This window comes from Rhynchophorus ferrugineus, unplaced genomic scaffold, assembly GCF_030347505.1.
Source record: "Rhynchophorus ferrugineus isolate W39M unplaced genomic scaffold, kcgeb_rfMv2 rfM4, whole genome shotgun sequence".
NCBI lineage: Eukaryota > Metazoa > Arthropoda > Insecta > Coleoptera > Curculionidae > Rhynchophorus > Rhynchophorus ferrugineus.
Genome location: NW_027472583.1, coordinates 1226915 through 1246470, shown reverse-complemented (window position 1 = coordinate 1246470; position 19556 = coordinate 1226915). Strand labels below are relative to the sequence as shown.

The following is a 19556-nucleotide window of genomic DNA, read 5'->3' as shown; positions in this document are numbered from 1 at the left end:
ACACCATCGTACATATTGTGAGTTTTAATTTTAACTAATTTTCACGCGTCGGTTTTAGGAGAACTTCCTTCACGACCTTCTGAAAGAGAAGAAACCGCCCACTCGCCGGCACCCAGTTACTTGTACGAAATAACCAAGGCCAAATTCACCCGACCCAGCGAACCGGACGTGATGACCGCCAGTTTCGTCGGCGAACTCCCCTCCTCCTCCGGCGACCGGGATCGTCAGCAACCCGATCCGATGACCACCAGCGTGTACTTCGACGATCCCATCGCTTCCTGGGGCAAACCGCTGGGACTCCCGAGCCCCGCGCCCCCCAACAACGAGAAGGGCACTCCCAAGAAGGAGAAGAAGCTTCCCGCCTACGTCACCGCGAAGAACAAGCTGAACGACGACAGGAAGCGCGCGGAGTCGCCCTCCAAGTTGAAAGCGAAGAAGGTCAGCCCGGTCTACGTGGATCTGACCTACGTGCCTCATCACGGGAATCATTACTATTCCTACGTCGATTTCTTCAAGAAAGTCCGAGCGAGATATTACGTGTTCTCCGGCTTGGAACCGAGCCGACAGGTGTACGACGCGCTGCTGGAGGCCAAACAAACATGGGAGGATAAGGATTTAGGTAATTTCCAGTTTAATATGAACAACATATCGTTTTTTCTTTCACAATAACGAAGTTAAGTACATATCGTCTGTTTAATGAAACAGTGAACTCGCGTCATCTAAATTGATGACATCAAGACGTCGCAATATTGCTGCATTAACTCAAATATAATTAATTTTATATTTTAACATTATAGTACACCTATTGCGCCGGCTTGGTGGCGCAATGGTAAAGGCGATTGTTGCGGTAGCCGCGGGTTCGAATCCTGCTGGGGCATGGTCGTACATTTATGTTTGTGATTGTTTAAAATTTGTGATTGTCCTAGGCAAGAGTCGGACAAGGAAAATGATCCCAATCACGCCAGTAACCAGGCTGGGTAAGACCGGCTGTCTTCTACGATGATTTCTAAAGTTGGTCACTCGCCAGTCGGTAGGCTTAATGCTGATGGTTCCGTGGACCATCAGCATTAAGCCTACCGTGGACCGCGGTTCGGAGCCCACGTTAAACTTTAAGCCCTGTCCAGATATACCCATAGTTGGTAAAAGGAGACTTTAAAATATATATAAAAAAGTACAACTATTGCATATACTTTCGAGGGATTTAAACTACAGTTAATTATACAGTCATAACAATTTGTAGTTTAGAGTTGTGGTTTATTATAACAGGTCAATTGAAAAATCCCCTGCCTACGATAGTAAAACACATTTTTTTGGCAAAATTAGTTTTATTTTATTCAACATAATTCCCTTCAAGGGTGATACACTGATTATAGCGACCCTCCAACCTTTCGATATCATTTTTGTAGTACGATTTGTCCTTTGCTTCAAAATAGGCCTCAGTTTCTGCGATCACCTCTGCATTCGATGAAAATTCTTCTTCCCAGCGAGCATTATTTTGAGATCTGAGAACAGGAAATAGTCTCTGGAGCCAGATCTAGAGAATACGGTGGATGAGGAAGCAATTCCAAGCCCAATTCATATATTCTTGCCATCGTTTTCACTGACTTGTGACACGGTGCAGTGTCTTGGTGAGGCAGCACTTTCTTTTTCTTCAAATGCGGCCGTTTATCGGCGATTTCGCCCTTCAAACGATCCAATAACGCTATGTAATAGTTCGCAACTTAAGATCGACACCGCAATAATTCCATGGCTGGATAGCGTCACGTACGTAGGTCTTCACTTCGACCGGCGGTTCGGTTGGCATTCCCAAATCCAGAAAGCAATCGAAAAAGGTTCGGGGATAGCAAACCTGCTATCTTCTCTGGCCTGCCCTTCTAGCAGACTTCCCATCTCCATCAAATGCTTTTTTTACAAGATGTTAATTCGGTCCGCACTCCTCTACGGATCTAATGTCTACTTCAAGTTTGTTACACCCAACCAGGTCAAACGGCTTCAAGTTTTCCAAAATAAGCTCCTCAGGAGAAATCAAAATCAAAATCAGAAATAATCAAATTCATAGGGAAACTGACACTCCAGAAATCAAACACTTCATATCTCAATCATTCCACAAACAACAGCTCAGCTCAAGTTCTTCTGAAAACGCGCTTGTTCGCGAGCTGGTCGACATGCTGGGAGCTTAGCACCGCGTCATCGCTAAGCTCCCCCTTTTCCAGGCTGAAACAGCCTCATCCGTCGCTACAGTCATAACTTTTGCCCCATACAACACTATCCAGTTGTGTGTTAATTCAGGTTCGCGAATCAATAGAATCGTCGGGCCCTCGTGCCCAATAACAGCTGCCCAATCAGGCGGTGCCATATCCCCAAATTTAATGCAGTAGCAGTAGCGATCCACAGGGGTCAACTGTGAGGCGGTTTCGGTTTAGTGTATTGGTAAGCCCAGAGGCAGTCCCACATAACCCGGTCCAACTTGTCACTCCAGGGCAAGTCTCCGCGACCAGGTATGCGTCATGCTTTCCACGGCCTGGTTTTTAGGCCAGAACAAAAAAAAGCTATGTAATAGTGGCTGTTGATGGTCCTTCCTTTTTCAAGGTAGTGAATGAAAATTATTCCATGCGCGTCCCAAAATACAGACGCCATAACCTTGCCAGCCGACTGTTGCGTTTTCCCACGCTTTGGAGCGGGTTCCTCGTGTGCGGTCCACTCGGATGACTGTCGATTGGACTTCGGAGTGAAATGAATATTTAATACTATAAAAATGAATGTATAGACGTAATATTATCAAAAAATTGTATATTTAAAACTTGTTTCCTAAAAACTTTTTCTTATTTTTAGAAGTTACCATCATCCCGACTTACGACACCGACATCCTCGGTTACTGGATCGCGGAAAACGAGGAACTGCTGTCCAAGTTCAAGATCGATCTCTCGCCCTCGGCCAGCCGTTGCACCATCAACCTCCAGGATCACGAGACCTCCTGTTCAGCTTACCGTTTGGAATTTTAAACCGACCACCATACTGCTGCCACTTTGAACAAATTCAACACGTCCATTTTTACCAATACAAACAAATTAAACGTCACGAAATAACTTTAAAAAAAAATATCTTCCCACACTTTACCTCCTCCGAGATAACGTCTTCTTTAATGAGAAAAAAACCTACACACCCCCCAAACCCCCAACATTATTCCCGTGCTAGAAAGGGAAATAAACAACGTTCACCGGAAGAATGACTCATCATGCTTAAATAAGACTGAAAACGTGTCGGAAAGGGAACTAGTTCTTATTTAATTATGATCAAACATCATGAAATCGATGGTCGGCTATAGTAAAGACGTAAAGTTGAAGTTTCAGAAGTTTATCCGTTGTAAACAATGAAGAAATTTAGTTAAAAGGGTTAAAAGAGAGCATAAAGCTAACCTAAAATTTATTATTAAAATCACCTTCTATAATACCATTAAATGTTGAGTACATCGACTAAAACGTGGGAGGCCGGGTAACAGTAGAGCGTCGAATAGAAACGGAAAGAACGAAGAAGAATAGCAATACAACCTCCCATTGTTTAGTTGTTGGTCTAGCTTCTTCTATATGTGTTAACTATTTAAAAAAAGAAAGGTATATTGATATTTTGTTTTTATTTGTGATATAAACATAACTAAGTTGCGAGTATTGCTATTGTTGGACAAGATGGCGAACAGCTGTTAAAGATAACTGGAACAGTGTTGGCATTTTGTAAATGCATTTACAGGTAATTTTAATAGTTTTAACATATTGTGCTTGTTTTCTGTGCAATAGCATGTAAGACTTATGTTCCATACATTTATTTATACAATTATTATTTGTTCATATATATGTACGTGTTTTATTTTATGATTATCATTATTATTATTTTCGAATTTAGAATTAAGGGCCTACTAGATTTTTTTCGTCTATTAGTCGAAGACTGTTTTTATTATATACATAATAGTGCTATATTAAGAAATGAAATAAATACTTTTTGGTTCTTAAGACGTTTTGTTTTGGTTTTTAGTTTCGAATACACAAGTATTTTTGAGTGCAGTTTATATTTATTGAATTTCCGACAAGATGACAACTTCCAGATCAAAATCAAGTATGTTTTGCGTTGAAATAGATAACAGTGACAATCTTTGACAGAACATTTCGATTAAAACCGCGGAAACTGCCCAACTTGATTCCTTCATATTTTGTTTAAGTGTCATTCCTTTAGACTAAACTTTAGAAAATAGAGCGGGAAAAAAGGATAGTAGAAGCTTTACAGGCCGAGGTTTTCTCAAGACTCTTAATGGGTAGCTGTAGACGAGTTTAATGTTCTCTTGGCAAAACTTTGGTCCTGTACAACTTTAAAAATTAGTGGGGCCATTAGAAAATATACACTGAACTCAAAAAATACTGAGATGGGATTAAACGAGCTTTCAAGTGTGACAAATTAGTATTGTTAACTAATGTATGATTGGTGCTATTGAAGGTTTAGCCTTGGATTAGGATTTTTTGCAATTCTATTTGAATCGTTCAAAAATTGACCCATTTGATCGTCAGATCAGTCGATTTTTGGCCATTTAAATTACAATAAGTGAGATATCTTCATCTACGAACCCATATATCCGACTCGATCCAATAAAACATACACCAACATCGAGTTCGAGTATATGTTCCGCGATGAAGAAGAGACGTGGAAAGAGAAGAAAATATTTTTATTGGGTGTTAATGGAAGGAAGTAGGAAATTGTCAGCGAATCTAAATTTTAATCGATTTAAACTTAAAAATTATTTAAAAAATTGAATAGCTTCTAGTCCAAAGGGAATCTGATCATTTCTAGCTTAAAATGTTGTACCAGAGTTACATATATTCAACGCATTTAATGTATGGGATATGTATGAGAATAAAAACCATTAATTTTAGACTTTCTTCTTTCTATTTTTACCCTATCCTAATATTTAGCCCTAATTAATTAATAACAGAAAGTACATTTTTAAAAAATACCTAATCTAATTACTATCACAAGTACATCTTCGGAATTATTACTCTATTTTGGAAATCTGATTTGTTTCATTACTTAACATCAGTTATTAAAGTTTTGACATCCTTTTAGTGTTTTGGCAACCAAAAATACAAGTTAAAATTTTACTTATCGTCCACTTAACTCCTCCCTTCCCTTTTTAACCTTACTTTTGTGGCGTGTGACACTTTTAAGGTTCACTCCAAAAACAAAACAGAAAAATGCGTATTGAAACGTGTTATTTCTGTTCATCCAGAATATTTCCTGGACATGGAATTCAATTCGTAAGGAACGACTGCAAAGTAAGTACAATGAAACTCGTAATTAAAAGTCTAAATTGTTGAGGTTATATTTCACCAGAACGATACAATTTTAGATATTCAAATTCTGTCGGTCAAAATGTCACGCAGCCTTCAAAAAGAAAAAGAACCCACGTAAAGTAAAATGGACCAAAGCTTACAGGAAGACAGTTGGTAAAGAACTCGCCATCGATCCATCATTTGAGTTTGAAAAGAGGAGACACATCCCTATTAAGTACAGTCGGGAGACGTTTACCAAAGCGATTGAGGCCATGAAGAAGGTTGAAATTATTAAACAGAAACGACAGGGCGCTTATATTTTACAAAGATTGCGTAAAGGCAGAGAATTGGAACAGGAAAGAGATGTCAAAGAAGTTAAACGTGATCTTGCCCTTATTCGTTCGCCTGCTGCCGGTCTTAAAGAGAGACAGGGTGAGAAAATGTCGGAGGACTTACAAGACAGTGAGAGTGAACAAGAAGAACAGATGGAGGGTATTATTGAAGATGGGGGTGAAGTTACATTGTAAAATTAAAGCGAATGTATTACTCTGTAAGTTTATGTTATTTTAAATAATAAGGTTTAAACGAATTTCATATGTCTGTTTTATTTACTTAGTAATTATCACATTACGATCAATATCACTTTTTTCTTTAAGAATTATTTTTCTTACATGTCTTATCTCTAATTTCATAATAATATATGTTAAGGTATAAATTATATTTGTATAATATGATTTATAAGTACATTATTGTATCAATGAATATTATTCATCAAAATCATGGTTTTTATTAACTAATGTCAAACAATCATGTATCAAATAATTTATTAAAGGCAGTCATTAAACTAAATCCAAACATCACTGATAATAGTTGAAGAAGTCCTACATATTTTCGAAAATGCTTCTGATGCCATCTGGCACGTTCTCTTGGCAATACCTCACTAACAGTCACATACATCAAAGTTCCTCCAGCTAAAGACTAAAAATTGAAATCAAGAAATATCATTTCGAAAACTTTTGTTTGAATTAATAACTTTACCTGCAAAATTGGTGTTGCAATTAATATTATGGTGCCCCTAATATGTGCTATAATAATTCCCAGACCAATACCACCGACTGTTGAGAGTGAAAATACAGCAATACACACTAAATATTTGCAGAAGCTTGTATTAACATTATTGAGAAGTTCTAGTCCTAAACAGAAACCAACCACTAATTTATGGGAAGCTACTGCTCCTAGTATAAGAAGAACCTAAAATAAAATTGTTTTAGGCCTCTATTTTTAACACATCTTATTCTTTATAATGCTTTCTTAATTGTTTATAGAGAGCAATGAAATATTCATTAATCTTTTTAGAGATTATATATTAATTTCAATATTTGCATTAATGTTATTTCATTTTAATATTATATTATGATTTAATTATATTAAATCTTTTTATATTTGAATAATATGAATGCCTTTTATAACTATATTTAAACAACAAAATAACGACCTATTTTATTAAGCTCAATTGCATCATACACAACGGAGTCTATGTCTTTCTTAAGATTTTCAAAGTAAATCTTTAATTTAAGAGTGGACATTTTGATTACGTTCTTAGGAACGGTGAAGTATCAAATTTTTAGTTCTACTGTTGATAGTGCTTCGAAAAGATACTCACCTTTGTAGGTTCTCCTTCCAATCCGATAACTAAGCCTTCCAACAAACTGTGCATCGACAAAGCTATCAGAAGACCAAAGTTTACGGTAGGTACGCTAGATTGGCATGGCTCTCTATGAGCCAAATGACACAGTTGCGGCGGAGGTGGGTTTAGAAGCGCACTGTCTGAGAAGGCAGGCCTTAAAACAGTACAAAATTGCTGTTAAAGTGCAAATAGTTTTGATTACGCAAATATCACACAATACGTTTTTATATCTACTCCCTCCCATTTCACTGGTAAATATTTTTATTAATATATAATTCAATTGTATTGAGACAAACTTTTTCTTTAGTAAATAGTTTGTCATTTTAGATAAGTTTATTATACATCCTGAGTTGGCGTGAAAACAAATTTGGTTTTGTTTGACGACACTTTTCATATCGGTACTTTCAAACGGAGATTTGACATAGAGACATATCTGTTAATATCAATCAGATATGTCAATAAATTCAGGCATGATTATAGTTAATCTCAGTAAATTTTTTTTTTGTTAATCTCTTTTTGTTAAATTTACGCGTATCACTTTTATGTCGGTCAGCTTTAATAGAACGTTTTCTTAAGCATTGTTACAATTATAATGGCAAATGCGAGGTATTATATTACTTTTTGATAATAGACTTTAGAATTTTGGTTTAGATTACGTAATTATTCGCGAAGTTCGACGCTGATCGCCAGTGATTATAGACTTATTGCTTTAGTTCCTAATACACACCTTATAACATGATTGTTAGAAACTCGATTACTACTACAGGTATGTGTTCCTAAATTGTATGTTCCATATCTGCTCATGGCCGAGTGTCGCCTTTCTGACAAACTCGGTCTAAAATAAACACTACTTTTCTACTTTAGCATCTATTTGTTATTACGATTACTTAAAAATACCTTGAATACGATAACCTCTCTTCGATGAGCGCGTCACCACAATTGCTGTTCGCAGTCGCTCCATATATACAGTGAACTATTTCATCGATTAAATATAATAAGAAAAATCCAGCAATGAAGAATAGTTCTATGTAGGGCCGAAAAATTTTGTCGGCTGAAACTTGCGCTTCGGGCAATATATGGACCAAGGAAGTAGATAAAAGCACTCCACCACCAAAACAGAGCAAAATGCTCAGAATAAGGGGAGATTGTCGGTGAGAATGTCTGACAAGTAGTGCTGGTATCAGTCCTGAAAATATATAAATATATTAAATAATATAACCCATATATACGTATAGAGTCCCGTGTCTGACGTGTAGATGGCGCCACCTCCTAACCTCGATAAACATAACCTAATAGTTCTAACCTTCAAACGACACATCAAAATTTCATGACAATCTTATGGTTTAGAGTACAGCATAGAGTATTATATAGGGCTTTAACTTAAATAGGCGAAACCGAGGAAATGTTTTGCGTGGTCCCACCAATGCAGGCACTGAGACTACATTTTTTATTGGTTCGTTTGAACTTCCTTACAAAGGCATTTGAATGACTCACTTCTATAACGCGATTGTTTGTTTCTGACGTCACGTAAAGTGCCGTCAATTAAAAACATAATAATTTTGACGGGGCTCATTTACCTAAATGTATATTTGTTAAGTTACTAATAATTAATATTTTGGCTTAAGGACTGACATAGGTGGGATTTTTTTGGGTCTATGCATGGAAAAATTAATTCGGCTACAATTATGTTAAAAAAATACATTAAAAAAAGTTGAGACTGATTTTATAGGCAATTATCATGTTTGTTTTATTTTATTGTTAATAGATCTTTAAACTGTCTCTTTAACTCCTCGATTTTACTATAATAAGAGCACAGAAGTCATTTTGTTCAAAATATGTTTGTTTATCTCTAGTTTCAAAACTAATACTTTTTGGTATGTTTTCTCCATTCTGACATATATCATATAATTTAACCGTTTAAATTATTCTTTCAACAATTTTCACAATAGCATTGTAAAAATAATTTTAAATTGCCTTAATATGTTTTTGAGTTGAACAAGTAAATAAAATATTAACAAAATTATTTTTTATTTATTTACATTATATACGCTTATATTTTAATATTTGTATTTATATAGAATTTTATTTAAATATTTAATGTAGTCTTATTTAAAATTTAATTGATCAGTAGAATATGACGTCAGGGGTTGGTCACCTAATGCGTATGAATTCCTAATAAAATATTATAGGTGTCTGTAATGGTAATTTAAACTAACCAATGAAATGTATCGAAATGACGTTCTTAGCGCCTTCCTGCTATGACCACGCAAAACAATTCTGAAATTATATGTATTAAGTTAACACTCTATATACTACTTTATGTTGTATAGATGTTATAGTCCAGATATGGCCTCTATTGAGTATTGACTGCGGATCTCAAGGAATGCTTTGAGTATAAATAAAAAAAGTTACTTAAAACAATATTTCAACCAATAATATTATTAATAAAATAAAATTAACAAAGAATTATGTCACTATATGAATACAAAAATACTATTAATTGTGCTTTTTGAATGTTTCATTAAATATTTTATTTGTGCTATTGCAGTATATCAGATTTATATTATTGCACTTAATGCAATAGAAGTAATTTAAAAAATATGTGCAATGATTTATAAAAGAAACATAAATTACGGGTTAATTTCGATTTCGGTCATCACTAGTACTGTTAAATATGTACTGTTAAATTACTAGCTAGAGAAAAGAATTATCAAATTTTATCATTAAAATATAGGTTACTTCACCTGCGCATATACTTCCAGCACCCAAACAAACCATAGCGAGCAATTTCGTTTGTAAAGCCGTCAAACTCATCCTGTTGATATCCAATAAATGGCTTTTTGTAAAATGCTTACAAACATAAACTTAATGAAGAGCACAAACACAATCCGGATTGTAAAACCACTAAGCAGTTAACAACGAATCAGGGAAAGTAAATTGATACAGCCCGTACTATTGTTCCACATTACAGAAATCAAAACCGAATTTTTCAACTGATAACTTATCAACTATTTTTATCTTCAGAAAATAATGTTGACATAAATATTTTTTGTGCATTAGAAGGATTCAACAGTCTCAGAATTCACGATCTTTCATACTCTTGATATACAGGGTTCGTGTAAAAAGTTAATTATGAATGAATAGCTTTTTTGTCGTGAACTTTTCCAATTTACGGCATACTATTGCTTATATTTAATACCGCCACCTTCACCATTACGTTTATTAAAAAATGGTAATAAAATGACAACTTAACAAAAGTTTCAATTTCTTTAAGTTTTAATGATATTTAAGATAATTATCCCAGAATTAGTCGGTATTAAACCTATGTTAAACGTAGTAATAACAAAAAATAGACTTTCATGTTAATATGTTATATATAAAAGAAAAACACCAGTATTTAAAATAAATACTTATATTTATAAATATACAAATCATTCATTCTGTTTCTCCTCTTGTTGTTCTCTGTATCTCTTCTGTAATACTTGTAACTTAAAAAATTTCTGATATTCATGTTTTTGAGCAGATGACGCTGCTACATAATGACCACCACCATGTCGTACAATTAATGGATCTTTGAAACATAATGCTAAAGCTTCACTCATTTCTGCAATATAGTTAACATTAAATACATTAAAAGTTGTAACATAACATACTACTTACCAGTTGGTATAACTTTATCAGTTTCACCAAAAACATGCATACTTGGTAACTCCAATGTGTCCAGGTAGTATTTCAAGTGCGGCCAACTTTGTGATTTAAAACCACTAAAGCATATAGCAAAATTAAACTTTATATGTTTTGTTACTAAAAATTGTAAATTATGTTTTTTATTTTAATCAAAGTGTACAATTCAGAAAATCATACATACATCCTCTCTGTTGTAAATCACACAAGAGACCCAGAAAACAAGCCCCTTGAGAAAAACCAAGTATACCATCGAAGGGACCTTCTTTCTCAAACACTTCTTCAATTAAATTTACCGATGTATCGTATCCAATAGCAGGGCCACCTTGACGGATACCTCTGTAGGTTTTATCATCTCTATTGAAGAACCACCCATACTGTTCTAACCAATAAAAAAATATGATAATGAATAATATATGTATTTAAAGTATATAACTTAATACCTTCATCCTGAGCCTGTCCTACATCTGGATTATCTAAAACGTCAGTATTATCCACCAATAGAACTTTGTGAGGTGCTGTGACATAGTTAAATTGCGCCCACTTGTGAACAATTTTTCGAAATGAACCTGTTTTCGCACGAAAAACTTCAGCATTCTGCCGATAACCATGCAAAACCAAAATTTTTAATTTTTGGGCCTCTGTCTCAGGTGTACAACACTGTTGATCTAGTTTTTTTATTTCTTCCATAATAAATTAAGAGTTTTTAACCTATTAAAATTGGTTATGTACATAGAGATATGGTTATATATGGAAACATTACATTTTTTCTATGACATTACCATATTTTTTTCTATGGACATTACTGAACACCACTCATAGAAAAAAGCGCTGTTATTATGGGTTGTATCATCGATATATAGCGATTATAGTAAAGTATATAGTAAATCGATTATGAGAAACGAGATATTTTTATTCCTATCGATTATGAATATTTGAATTAGGGATACCGAAAAAATATCGATATATATTGAAAAAATATTCATTTTTGGCCGATATATCGAAACCTTTTAAAGGCGATACTTCCTTAAATAAATTAAATATATTTCTTAAACATTATAAAAAACCATTTAGTTATTTTTAATAAACCTTTTAAGTATATTTAAAATATCAGTATATATTACAAAAGAACATGGATAATTCTTTTTTCTACAATATATCGATATATTTTTCAAAATATCTAAAACTATGTATCGGTATTTTTTAAAATATCGATAACATCCCTAATTTTAAGAGTGTTGTTATAAGCAACATGAAATATCGAGAATGTATATGTGAGTGCAAAAAGATACGATCTGGATAATGTTTATACTCTTAAGCAAATATTTCTCAAAATAACAATGAAATATTTAAATTATTTTTCTACACAAAAAGCTACGTTAATATTAGGATGATCCTGATTTTCTCATAACTGCTAATATTATTTACCTAAATAAAAGTTGTATTAGTTTCTGATTATTATGGATTTTAATATATTAATATAAAATATTTTAATATAATTTAATTAATTATTATAATAAGTTTTAATTAAATTAATTAAAACTATGTATTTCGGGCTGCATGCCACTAAACATTGGCGGTATCTATAAACCTTAAAATATCTAAAAAAATTATATTGATTATAAATTATAATATTATACGGTGCCCAAAACCAGGCTGTAGCATATACTTGGTTTGAACGGGTTTCGGCATTGATGTAAAAGTTGTTCAAAACAATGGTAGAAGTAACACTATTGTTGTTAAATAAAATATATGGATTTATAAAAAATTTCTGTTCTCGATATCTTGAAAAAATATTGATATATTGAAATAAAAAATATTGGCCGAAAATATCGGTATATTGGTTTTTAAATGTCATGATATATCGATATTTTTTGGATAACCCTATTTTATTATCCATAAAATATTTGTTATCAGTATAGAATATTTTTTGTTTTTTTGAGGTTAGCTATCTATAGACAAATCTAATCTAACAAAGAACATCCTTTATGGCTAGTGAATTATTTTATAAATATTATAAATTATAAATAAATCATAGTTGTGGATATCAATATGTGGAAGACATTTACACATTTAAGTAATCCATATTTATTTCGTTGTGAAATTGAAGAAGATTCATTTGACTTGTATTTGACCAACCTGGAAAATATTTGGAAATGTTCTTCTACAGATATGGAATTAATGGAAAGTTTTAAAGTAATTTTTTGAATTACTTGTAGTAATATTTTTGTAGTTTTACAACTATTTTTAGGAGAACAATCCCCTGATTGAAGCGACCAGTGATGTAATAAAATCGGACTTATTATCTATCATTAATGCCTTTGACAATGAAAGTATTTCAATAGTAAATGAAGGGAATGAAAACTGTAAATTAAGTTTAACACGTAAATCCACCAATATTGCTGATGATATTGTTTATTCATTTTTTCTAAAACCATGTAAAGAAAAGGTATCAATTTTCAAATTGAATAATTGATGTATATGCAGATAGAAGTAATCAAAAGAATTAGTTTAAGCAGGAAGTAACAATACCATTTATAAAAACCATATATTACTTAGAAAAACAGAAAGAACACCTTTTGAAACTTTTAAAAATGAAAGACAGAGAAATAAGAGAATATAAAGTGGAGCATGGAGAAATATCAAGAGGTTTGTAGTAATATTTTGATGCTGAGTTGAAGAAGGAGTTTTTTTCTAGATGAGCTAAAAACAGAAGAAGTTGATATTATTGAAAGTAATGCCAATTATCTAGTTTTAAAAGTATTTCAAGAAACCAGTCAATTTTGGAAAGAGTTCGCTCAACAAAATGGACAAGTAGAAATGACCAGTAAAAAGTGAGTTTCATAATGTATTCTATATATTCTCACTTTTAATTGTAAACATATACTCAGTTTGGAGCCAGAACCATGGAATGCAACAAATAAAAGGAGGAAACTTGTTTACAAACGTAAAGAAAATAAAAGTTTGGGTATCAGATATAAAAAGTAATTTATATATGTTCTATATTTGTTATATGTAATAAATGAGAGGTTTATTGAATTGAAAGTGTTTTTATTCATATACAGAATATCATAGAAATTAGTTAATTTTTAAATTTATGTAGAATGTTCATTTCATTACAAATGATAAAATAAAAATATAGTTAAGTTGTAAATTATAAATATAAAACCAAGTCAAATGTATATTTTAATCAAAGAATATATGTAAAAATAGATGCTAATTTTATGTTAAATTAGTGGAATAGCGCGATAAACTAATAAAAACCTAATACCCGCAGGTTCTTAAAAGTGACTCATCTCCAGTTATTTTCATCCCCAAGCCCAGAGGTCACTCCAGATGCCATAGAGAAAAGATTTTTTAAGAGTCCCATACTGTACACATAATCATTGCTAATATAATTGTTTGTTATGAAATTGAGGTTAGATATCTGTCAAATTAATTCTTAAAAGGGTAAAACTGATTAAACTTGATTGGCTGACTTTTGTATTAAAGAACAATTCATAATAATTCAGTTATATTTATAGTTTCAATTTTTAATTTTTTTCTTATAACACTATTAACATATTGATGGTTGAAAATATTTGCTGATTTTTTAAAACTACATTGCTGTTGATTGATTTAAATAACTGAAAGAAGAGCAGGGCAATGTTAAGCTGTGCGCATGCATAGTGGCAGTCTTAAGACCCAAAGAAAAATCAATTTTCCACATTTATTTATCAGCTGTAGGAAACATATTACAGACTAAACGTTCTAATCGATCCGGACAAAAACAATTGGTCAAAAATGGCGCTGGATTTCGCTGCAACTTACAAAATATTGGTGCTTGGTGATTCGAACGTGGGCAAGACTTGTATAGTGCATCGTTTTTGCGACGAGAGATATTACGAAACGTACATCTCGACCATTGGTGAGTAACGCCATGAAAAAAAGTACAAACAAAGAAATTGTATCAGTAATTTGGACACAGAAGGTTTTTTAAAAAAATGGATTATAATTAAAATATTATCACATAGATTAAAGTTTTAATTATATAGGTTCCAGTATAATATCAGATATATTTTTTGTATTTGTCATAATACAATGCTCCAGTAATAATTCTTTTATTTTAATACTTGAATAAAATTGTGAGTTAAGAGATTTCGAACTAGTTTTTCAATTAAGCAAAAACATAAAATGTTAACATACAATTTTTTTCTCAGTTTTTATTGACATTATATTATATCAATAAAAACAGTTAATAATTATACTTATATAGCTATAAATAACTTTAAAGTTATGTAATATGCTTATCAAACAACCTGTGATCAGTTGATTTCGTTTAATAACGTCTGTTAATTGTATTTTTTATTAACCATATGGAGAAATGTAAATACATGTACTTGTTTGATTAAGCAATCTTAGCTAATTTTGATTAATGTATTGTTTTATTAGATATTACGTAAAATTATAGATTGTAGTTTGTATTACCATCTCACTTTCAACAATAATATAAACGTCTTAAATCTGCTTAAATTGTTGATTTGTTTAATACAGTCATGTCTATTTACAATATTTAAATTCAGCTTAGTATTTTTAAGTTACCCTACAATAACTAATGAAATTATTAGTTATTGGATAAGTTAACGTAATTAATTATCATATTTTTGATGTGGTCTATGTCCAAAACTAGATTATTAATTATGTTAAACTCTATAATAATGTTAATTTATGATATTAAATAGCAATATTATAAACAATTTGATTATATTTGATTATAGGAATCGATTTCAAACAGAAGATTATTAATCTAGATGGCGTACCAATTAAACTTCAAATCTGGGATACGGCAGGTCAGGAACGTTTTCGAACTCTAACAACCGCTTATTATAGAGGAGCTATGGGAATTCTCTTGCTTTATGACGTTACGAACTTGGAGAGCTTTAACCATATCACCTATTGGTTGCAAAATATTGAGGAGGTATTTTGTTGCGCCTTCCCATAAGTTATATATTTTTCTTGAACTGTTTCTTACAGAATGCCTCGCCGCATTGCATGACAGTACTCGCAGGAAACAAATGCGAATCGAAAGATCGACTGGTCGAAACGGAAAACGGTCAAAAGGTACGAGTCTCACATAGAGTCCTTCCAATAAAATAGCCAATGCACGTCATCAACATCGTTGGACGTATTGCCAAATTCAGTTTGTCAAATGCCTTTTAGACTCAGGGAATTTTTCTTTCGTATTTTACGAATTACGATTACTCTGGTTGAAAATAGACCCAATGAAGTTTGATGCGTCCGAATGGGTAACAAAATCAGCCGATAAAATCCGATTTGTCTTGGTCGACACCGTTGTCATATGTGAATGTAAATATAATAAAACAACTCTAACCTACAAACTATTGTGGCTGTTTAATTAACTGTAGTTCAAGTCACTCAATACATATGTATTAGATATACTATAATTTTAAAATTAATTATATTTTATTAGGTTATTCTTGTTTTATTATTTTATTTACTTTATTATTTTATTATCGCGGTCATACTAAACGAAAACTTAAATTTGAGGCAGAAACGTTGCATTATAAATTTTGATGACGTGCCTTTGCTGTTTTATTGGGAGAACTATACGTTTTCGCTAAATTTGACATGTTACAGATAGCTGAGCACTTCGATTTGCCATTCTTCGAGGTATCGTGTAAGGATAATATTAATATTGAAGCGTGTTTTATGTGTTTAGCTAGAAAAATCCGCGAAAAACGGGAACAAAAGGTGAGTGTAAGTTTCTTTGCCACTATTTTAGCAAAATGTGTTGCTTCTGCTCGTTTTAGGGGTATCCGTTTATAGACCCCCCACCGAATGAGGACAAAATGGACCTTCTGAAGCCGAAAAACGACCTGCAGATTCGAGGTTGTTCATCGTCGTCATGTTAAGTACCCAAGACACGCGTTAATGTTTAAGACTGCCATAGATATTTCATATTATTTGCCATCACACTCACCCATCGTGTAACAGAATTAATTACCGTCTGCCGGTGAGATAGTCTTTAGAACAAATAGAACCAATCACAGTCGGTAATACAGGTCTCATTCGACACGGTTATTAGAAGACGTTTGATGTCCAAAGCCTACTACTAACGCTCATACAAATCGTACAGTACGGCTTGTGATTGGTAGATAATATTCCATTAAGATGACGTTGGACTAATAGTTTTTGACAAGCCCGATTTGTCAAACCATTTTCACAAATTGTAGAGCGTGAGTGGCAGACTTAAAACCTAACGTTAATTTTAAGTTACACAGCTTTAATCACCAACAATTCTCCGCTCAACTATTTTAAATGGTACGTTCTGTGATTCATACTTCTACTAAACCATTATTTGAACCATTCACAGAATGCCTTGCTGCCACTTGTTTGAATCTAGGGTGTCATATCCATAATCGCAAGTTTCCTTTCGTTCGATATTTACTCAAAGTAACGATCTACAGGGTGCGTCATAACTATCGAGTTATTTTATGGGCTTTTGCTTGTCTGTCTCGAACGCACAATCGAATGATTTACATTATGTTGTAGCGTCTTAAGACTGAAACAAAAGTAGAGATTAAAACGTTATCAGCGACAAAGATTTCTGAGCTATTTTCTGACGATTCGACGCGACAGTCCGAGATCTCGCGACTTACGTCGTTCTAGATTATGAAAAGTCGATTTCAGTGACTTTGACAAATGACAGGTAACAAGATGATTTAAGTCATTAACTGACACACATTTTAGTGACATTTTCAACAACTAGGGACACCATAAACTATCTGGGGTTGTTTTCGAAGTAGCCACACAGTCCCTATAGTTACAGCCCACTTCTAGGCATAGTTCAAGGATACATTCAGATGCCAAGATAAGAAAAATGTACAAAAAGCAAGTAAAAGTGCAACAGATGAAGAGATATAGTTCACAATATAACATAAGAGATGTCTCCGTATACATTTAGCAACAGTATGTACTAATACGAAAATTAGTTGGGTTTAATGGATAATAATTTATTTATAAATTAAAAATGAATTTTTAACTATTTTTCCGTAATTTGACAGTCAATACATTAATAAAAAATAAATTTAATACTAATTACCTTTTATAAAATGACGTAAGTCTAATCTACACGTAATCTTGGACTACAGTGTGTGATTATTTTTCATTTATTCTGTAATAACAATGCATATTAGAGTAACAAAAATGGTAATGTACTCGTTTAATATTAGTTCGATATCACCAAATTTAAATTAGTAATGATCATTATATTAAACGATTTTTGATTTAATTAATTTAAACACCATATTAATCATTTATAGATAAATATTATGCCATCGTATCAACAATGACAAGCATTTTTAAACTCGAAATGGGTCAGAAATCATTGTGTTCCCATATAAGTTGAAGATTTTCTGATATTTAGAGGAAGGAACTGTATCCAAACGATACCACGAAAAAATCGATAGAATATATAAGTAGAACAAAGGGAGATCAAAGTCTCTCTTTCGGGGCAATTTTTTTTTGTTTTTCGTTTTTTTTTAATTGTGTAGGGTGATCTAGTAAACTTTGATTTAAATGGAAGTATAAATTGCCTCGAAATGTGTAGCTATAAAGAATAAGCTTATTTATTGTATGCTATAGATTATGAAATATGATATAATATATGAACACTTGAACAATGATTAAAAGAAATTAAATATACACAAGTTGAAATTTTTCAAGACAAGACGCCTGCCTATCTCTGTTAAAAAAATGTACAATATACCAGGTGGCACAGAAGTAATGGGTTTATATTCTTCGTCATGTGGAAAATATTGATTGCTGTGATGCCCGGTCCCAGCTAATAGGATTTTTCGATCGATTCCTTCAATTGGATCTCTGAACAAACAATTCTAAAAAGTAACATCGTAAAGGCCTCTTTAATTGCGAACTTAGAGTGTGTTGAAAAATCGTTTCTGTTCAATCCATTTAAGCTTAGGCTAATTGGGACCATCCTTTATTTAAATGGATTCCTGCGCGTTTTTGATTGTGATAAGTTGAAAATATGCAAATTTTACCTATCAATTTGTTTAGTTTTAAATAAAAAATGATTATACGATCTTGTTTATTTCTCCCTCCGTTTCCAACATTAATATTAACAGTGTATTTTATATATTAAATACATTTGTAAGACTAATTACTATCACTTTCAATGGCTTTGCGTTAAAGGTTCTAAACTGTAGCACTAGACAGTGTTTGTTGTTGAAGAGCCATGAAGATGACAAAAAAAGGATTAAACCATGCTTAGAGCGAGTGAGCAGTTGTATTCAGTACAGTTGGAGAGGAACTCAAGGAATTTGGCTTTATTGAAGGAAAAAGTATGGACCTAGTGATTGGAAGTCATTCATAAATATAAGGTTGTGGTCAAGATAGTTGGTGAGGGATTCAAGAAGTTTGGTTAAAAAAACAGAAGGAAAATAATTATTTTAAAAGTATATTTGCACAGATGTAGTTTAAGCTGAGGTTAGTATAGTTGGCGAAAGGTTCAAGAACTTAGAAAACTTCTAAAAAAAAGAAAAAACAATTTTTCTAGAAACTCAGATGTAGTGAAGACCTTTTGAGGATTTAGAGTCATCCATAAATATAAAGTTGTGTTCAGGATACTTGGAGAGGGGCTAAAGGGTTTGACCTTAATGAAAGAAGGAAAACAATCATTTTAAAAGTGATAAAGTTTTGTTAAGTATTTCGATCCATTCGCAAATATATTGTGGTCAGGATAGTTGGAAAGAGATTCGAAGAATTTAACTTTTAGGGAGTAGGGAAAAAATGTTTTAAAGGTATAGACGATGTTCTTGAAACTCGGGTTTAAGAAAAGATGTGAAATGGAATGA

The 19556-nt window shown here is 32.6% G+C and overlaps 6 protein-coding genes across 8 annotated transcripts in view; 4 read left to right on the top strand and 2 right to left on the bottom strand.

Annotated features, from left to right (window-relative positions):
• futsch (microtubule-associated protein futsch) overlaps positions 1 to 4915 on the top strand; it is a 135232-nt gene extending 130317 nt beyond the window's left edge. The window contains exons 10-11 of the mRNA XM_076403437.1: positions 59 to 619; positions 2833 to 4915. Coding sequence (XP_076259552.1) covers positions 59 to 619; positions 2833 to 3002 — 731 coding nt within the window. The 3' untranslated portion in view covers positions 3003 to 4915. The remainder of the gene's footprint in view (positions 1 to 58; positions 620 to 2832) is intronic.
• A 248-nt stretch (positions 4916 to 5163) lies between these two features.
• Positions 5164 to 5906, top strand: RpL24-like (Ribosomal protein L24-like). Its single transcript, XM_076403436.1, has 2 exons — positions 5164 to 5315; positions 5390 to 5906. Exons 1-2 carry the CDS (start codon positions 5235 to 5237, stop codon positions 5837 to 5839), a joined length of 531 nt encoding a protein of 176 aa, XP_076259551.1. The 5' UTR covers positions 5164 to 5234; the 3' UTR covers positions 5840 to 5906.
• Positions 5899 to 9957, bottom strand: LOC143195913 (zinc transporter ZIP1). The gene is made up of 6 exons (XM_076403429.1): positions 9744 to 9957; positions 7897 to 8185; positions 7727 to 7846; positions 6976 to 7153; positions 6351 to 6563; positions 5899 to 6290 (listed from the first exon to the last, which is right to left on the bottom strand). The coding sequence occupies exons 1-6, from the start codon at positions 9811 to 9813 to the stop codon at positions 6120 to 6122; spliced, it is 1041 nt and encodes a 346-aa protein (XP_076259544.1). The 5' UTR covers positions 9814 to 9957; the 3' UTR covers positions 5899 to 6119.
• Positions 9958 to 10395: 438 nt separating this feature from the next.
• Positions 10396 to 11574, bottom strand: LOC143195914 (esterase AGAP003155). Of its 2 annotated transcripts, none has more exons than XM_076403430.1 (5): positions 11447 to 11574; positions 11127 to 11394; positions 10868 to 11065; positions 10660 to 10803; positions 10396 to 10603 (listed from the first exon to the last, which is right to left on the bottom strand). In XM_076403430.1, the coding sequence occupies exons 2-5, from the start codon at positions 11371 to 11373 to the stop codon at positions 10431 to 10433; spliced, it is 762 nt and encodes a 253-aa protein (XP_076259545.1). In that variant the 5' UTR covers positions 11374 to 11394; positions 11447 to 11574; the 3' UTR covers positions 10396 to 10430. The 2 variants fall into 2 exon arrangements, with proteins under 2 accessions (XP_076259545.1, XP_076259547.1); XM_076403432.1 differs by having other exon boundaries at positions 11466 to 11486.
• Positions 11575 to 12282: 708 nt separating this feature from the next.
• On the top strand, positions 12283 to 13722 carry LOC143195915 (uncharacterized). Its single transcript, XM_076403433.1, has 6 exons — positions 12283 to 12401; positions 12632 to 12879; positions 12935 to 13132; positions 13194 to 13332; positions 13382 to 13517; positions 13575 to 13722. Exons 2-6 carry the CDS (start codon positions 12736 to 12738, stop codon positions 13669 to 13671), a joined length of 714 nt encoding a protein of 237 aa, XP_076259548.1. The 5' UTR covers positions 12283 to 12401; positions 12632 to 12735; the 3' UTR covers positions 13672 to 13722.
• A 597-nt stretch (positions 13723 to 14319) lies between these two features.
• Positions 14320 to 18781, top strand: LOC143195916 (ras-related protein Rab-8A). Of its 2 annotated transcripts, none has more exons than XM_076403435.1 (5): positions 14320 to 14590; positions 15441 to 15640; positions 15697 to 15783; positions 16321 to 16434; positions 16494 to 18781. In XM_076403435.1, exons 1-5 carry the CDS (start codon positions 14467 to 14469, stop codon positions 16593 to 16595), a joined length of 627 nt encoding a protein of 208 aa, XP_076259550.1. In that variant the 5' UTR covers positions 14320 to 14466; the 3' UTR covers positions 16596 to 18781. The 2 variants fall into 2 exon arrangements, with proteins under 2 accessions (XP_076259550.1, XP_076259549.1); XM_076403434.1 differs by having other exon boundaries at positions 14321 to 14590; positions 16321 to 16440.
• Positions 18782 to 19556: the final 775 nt, after the last annotated feature.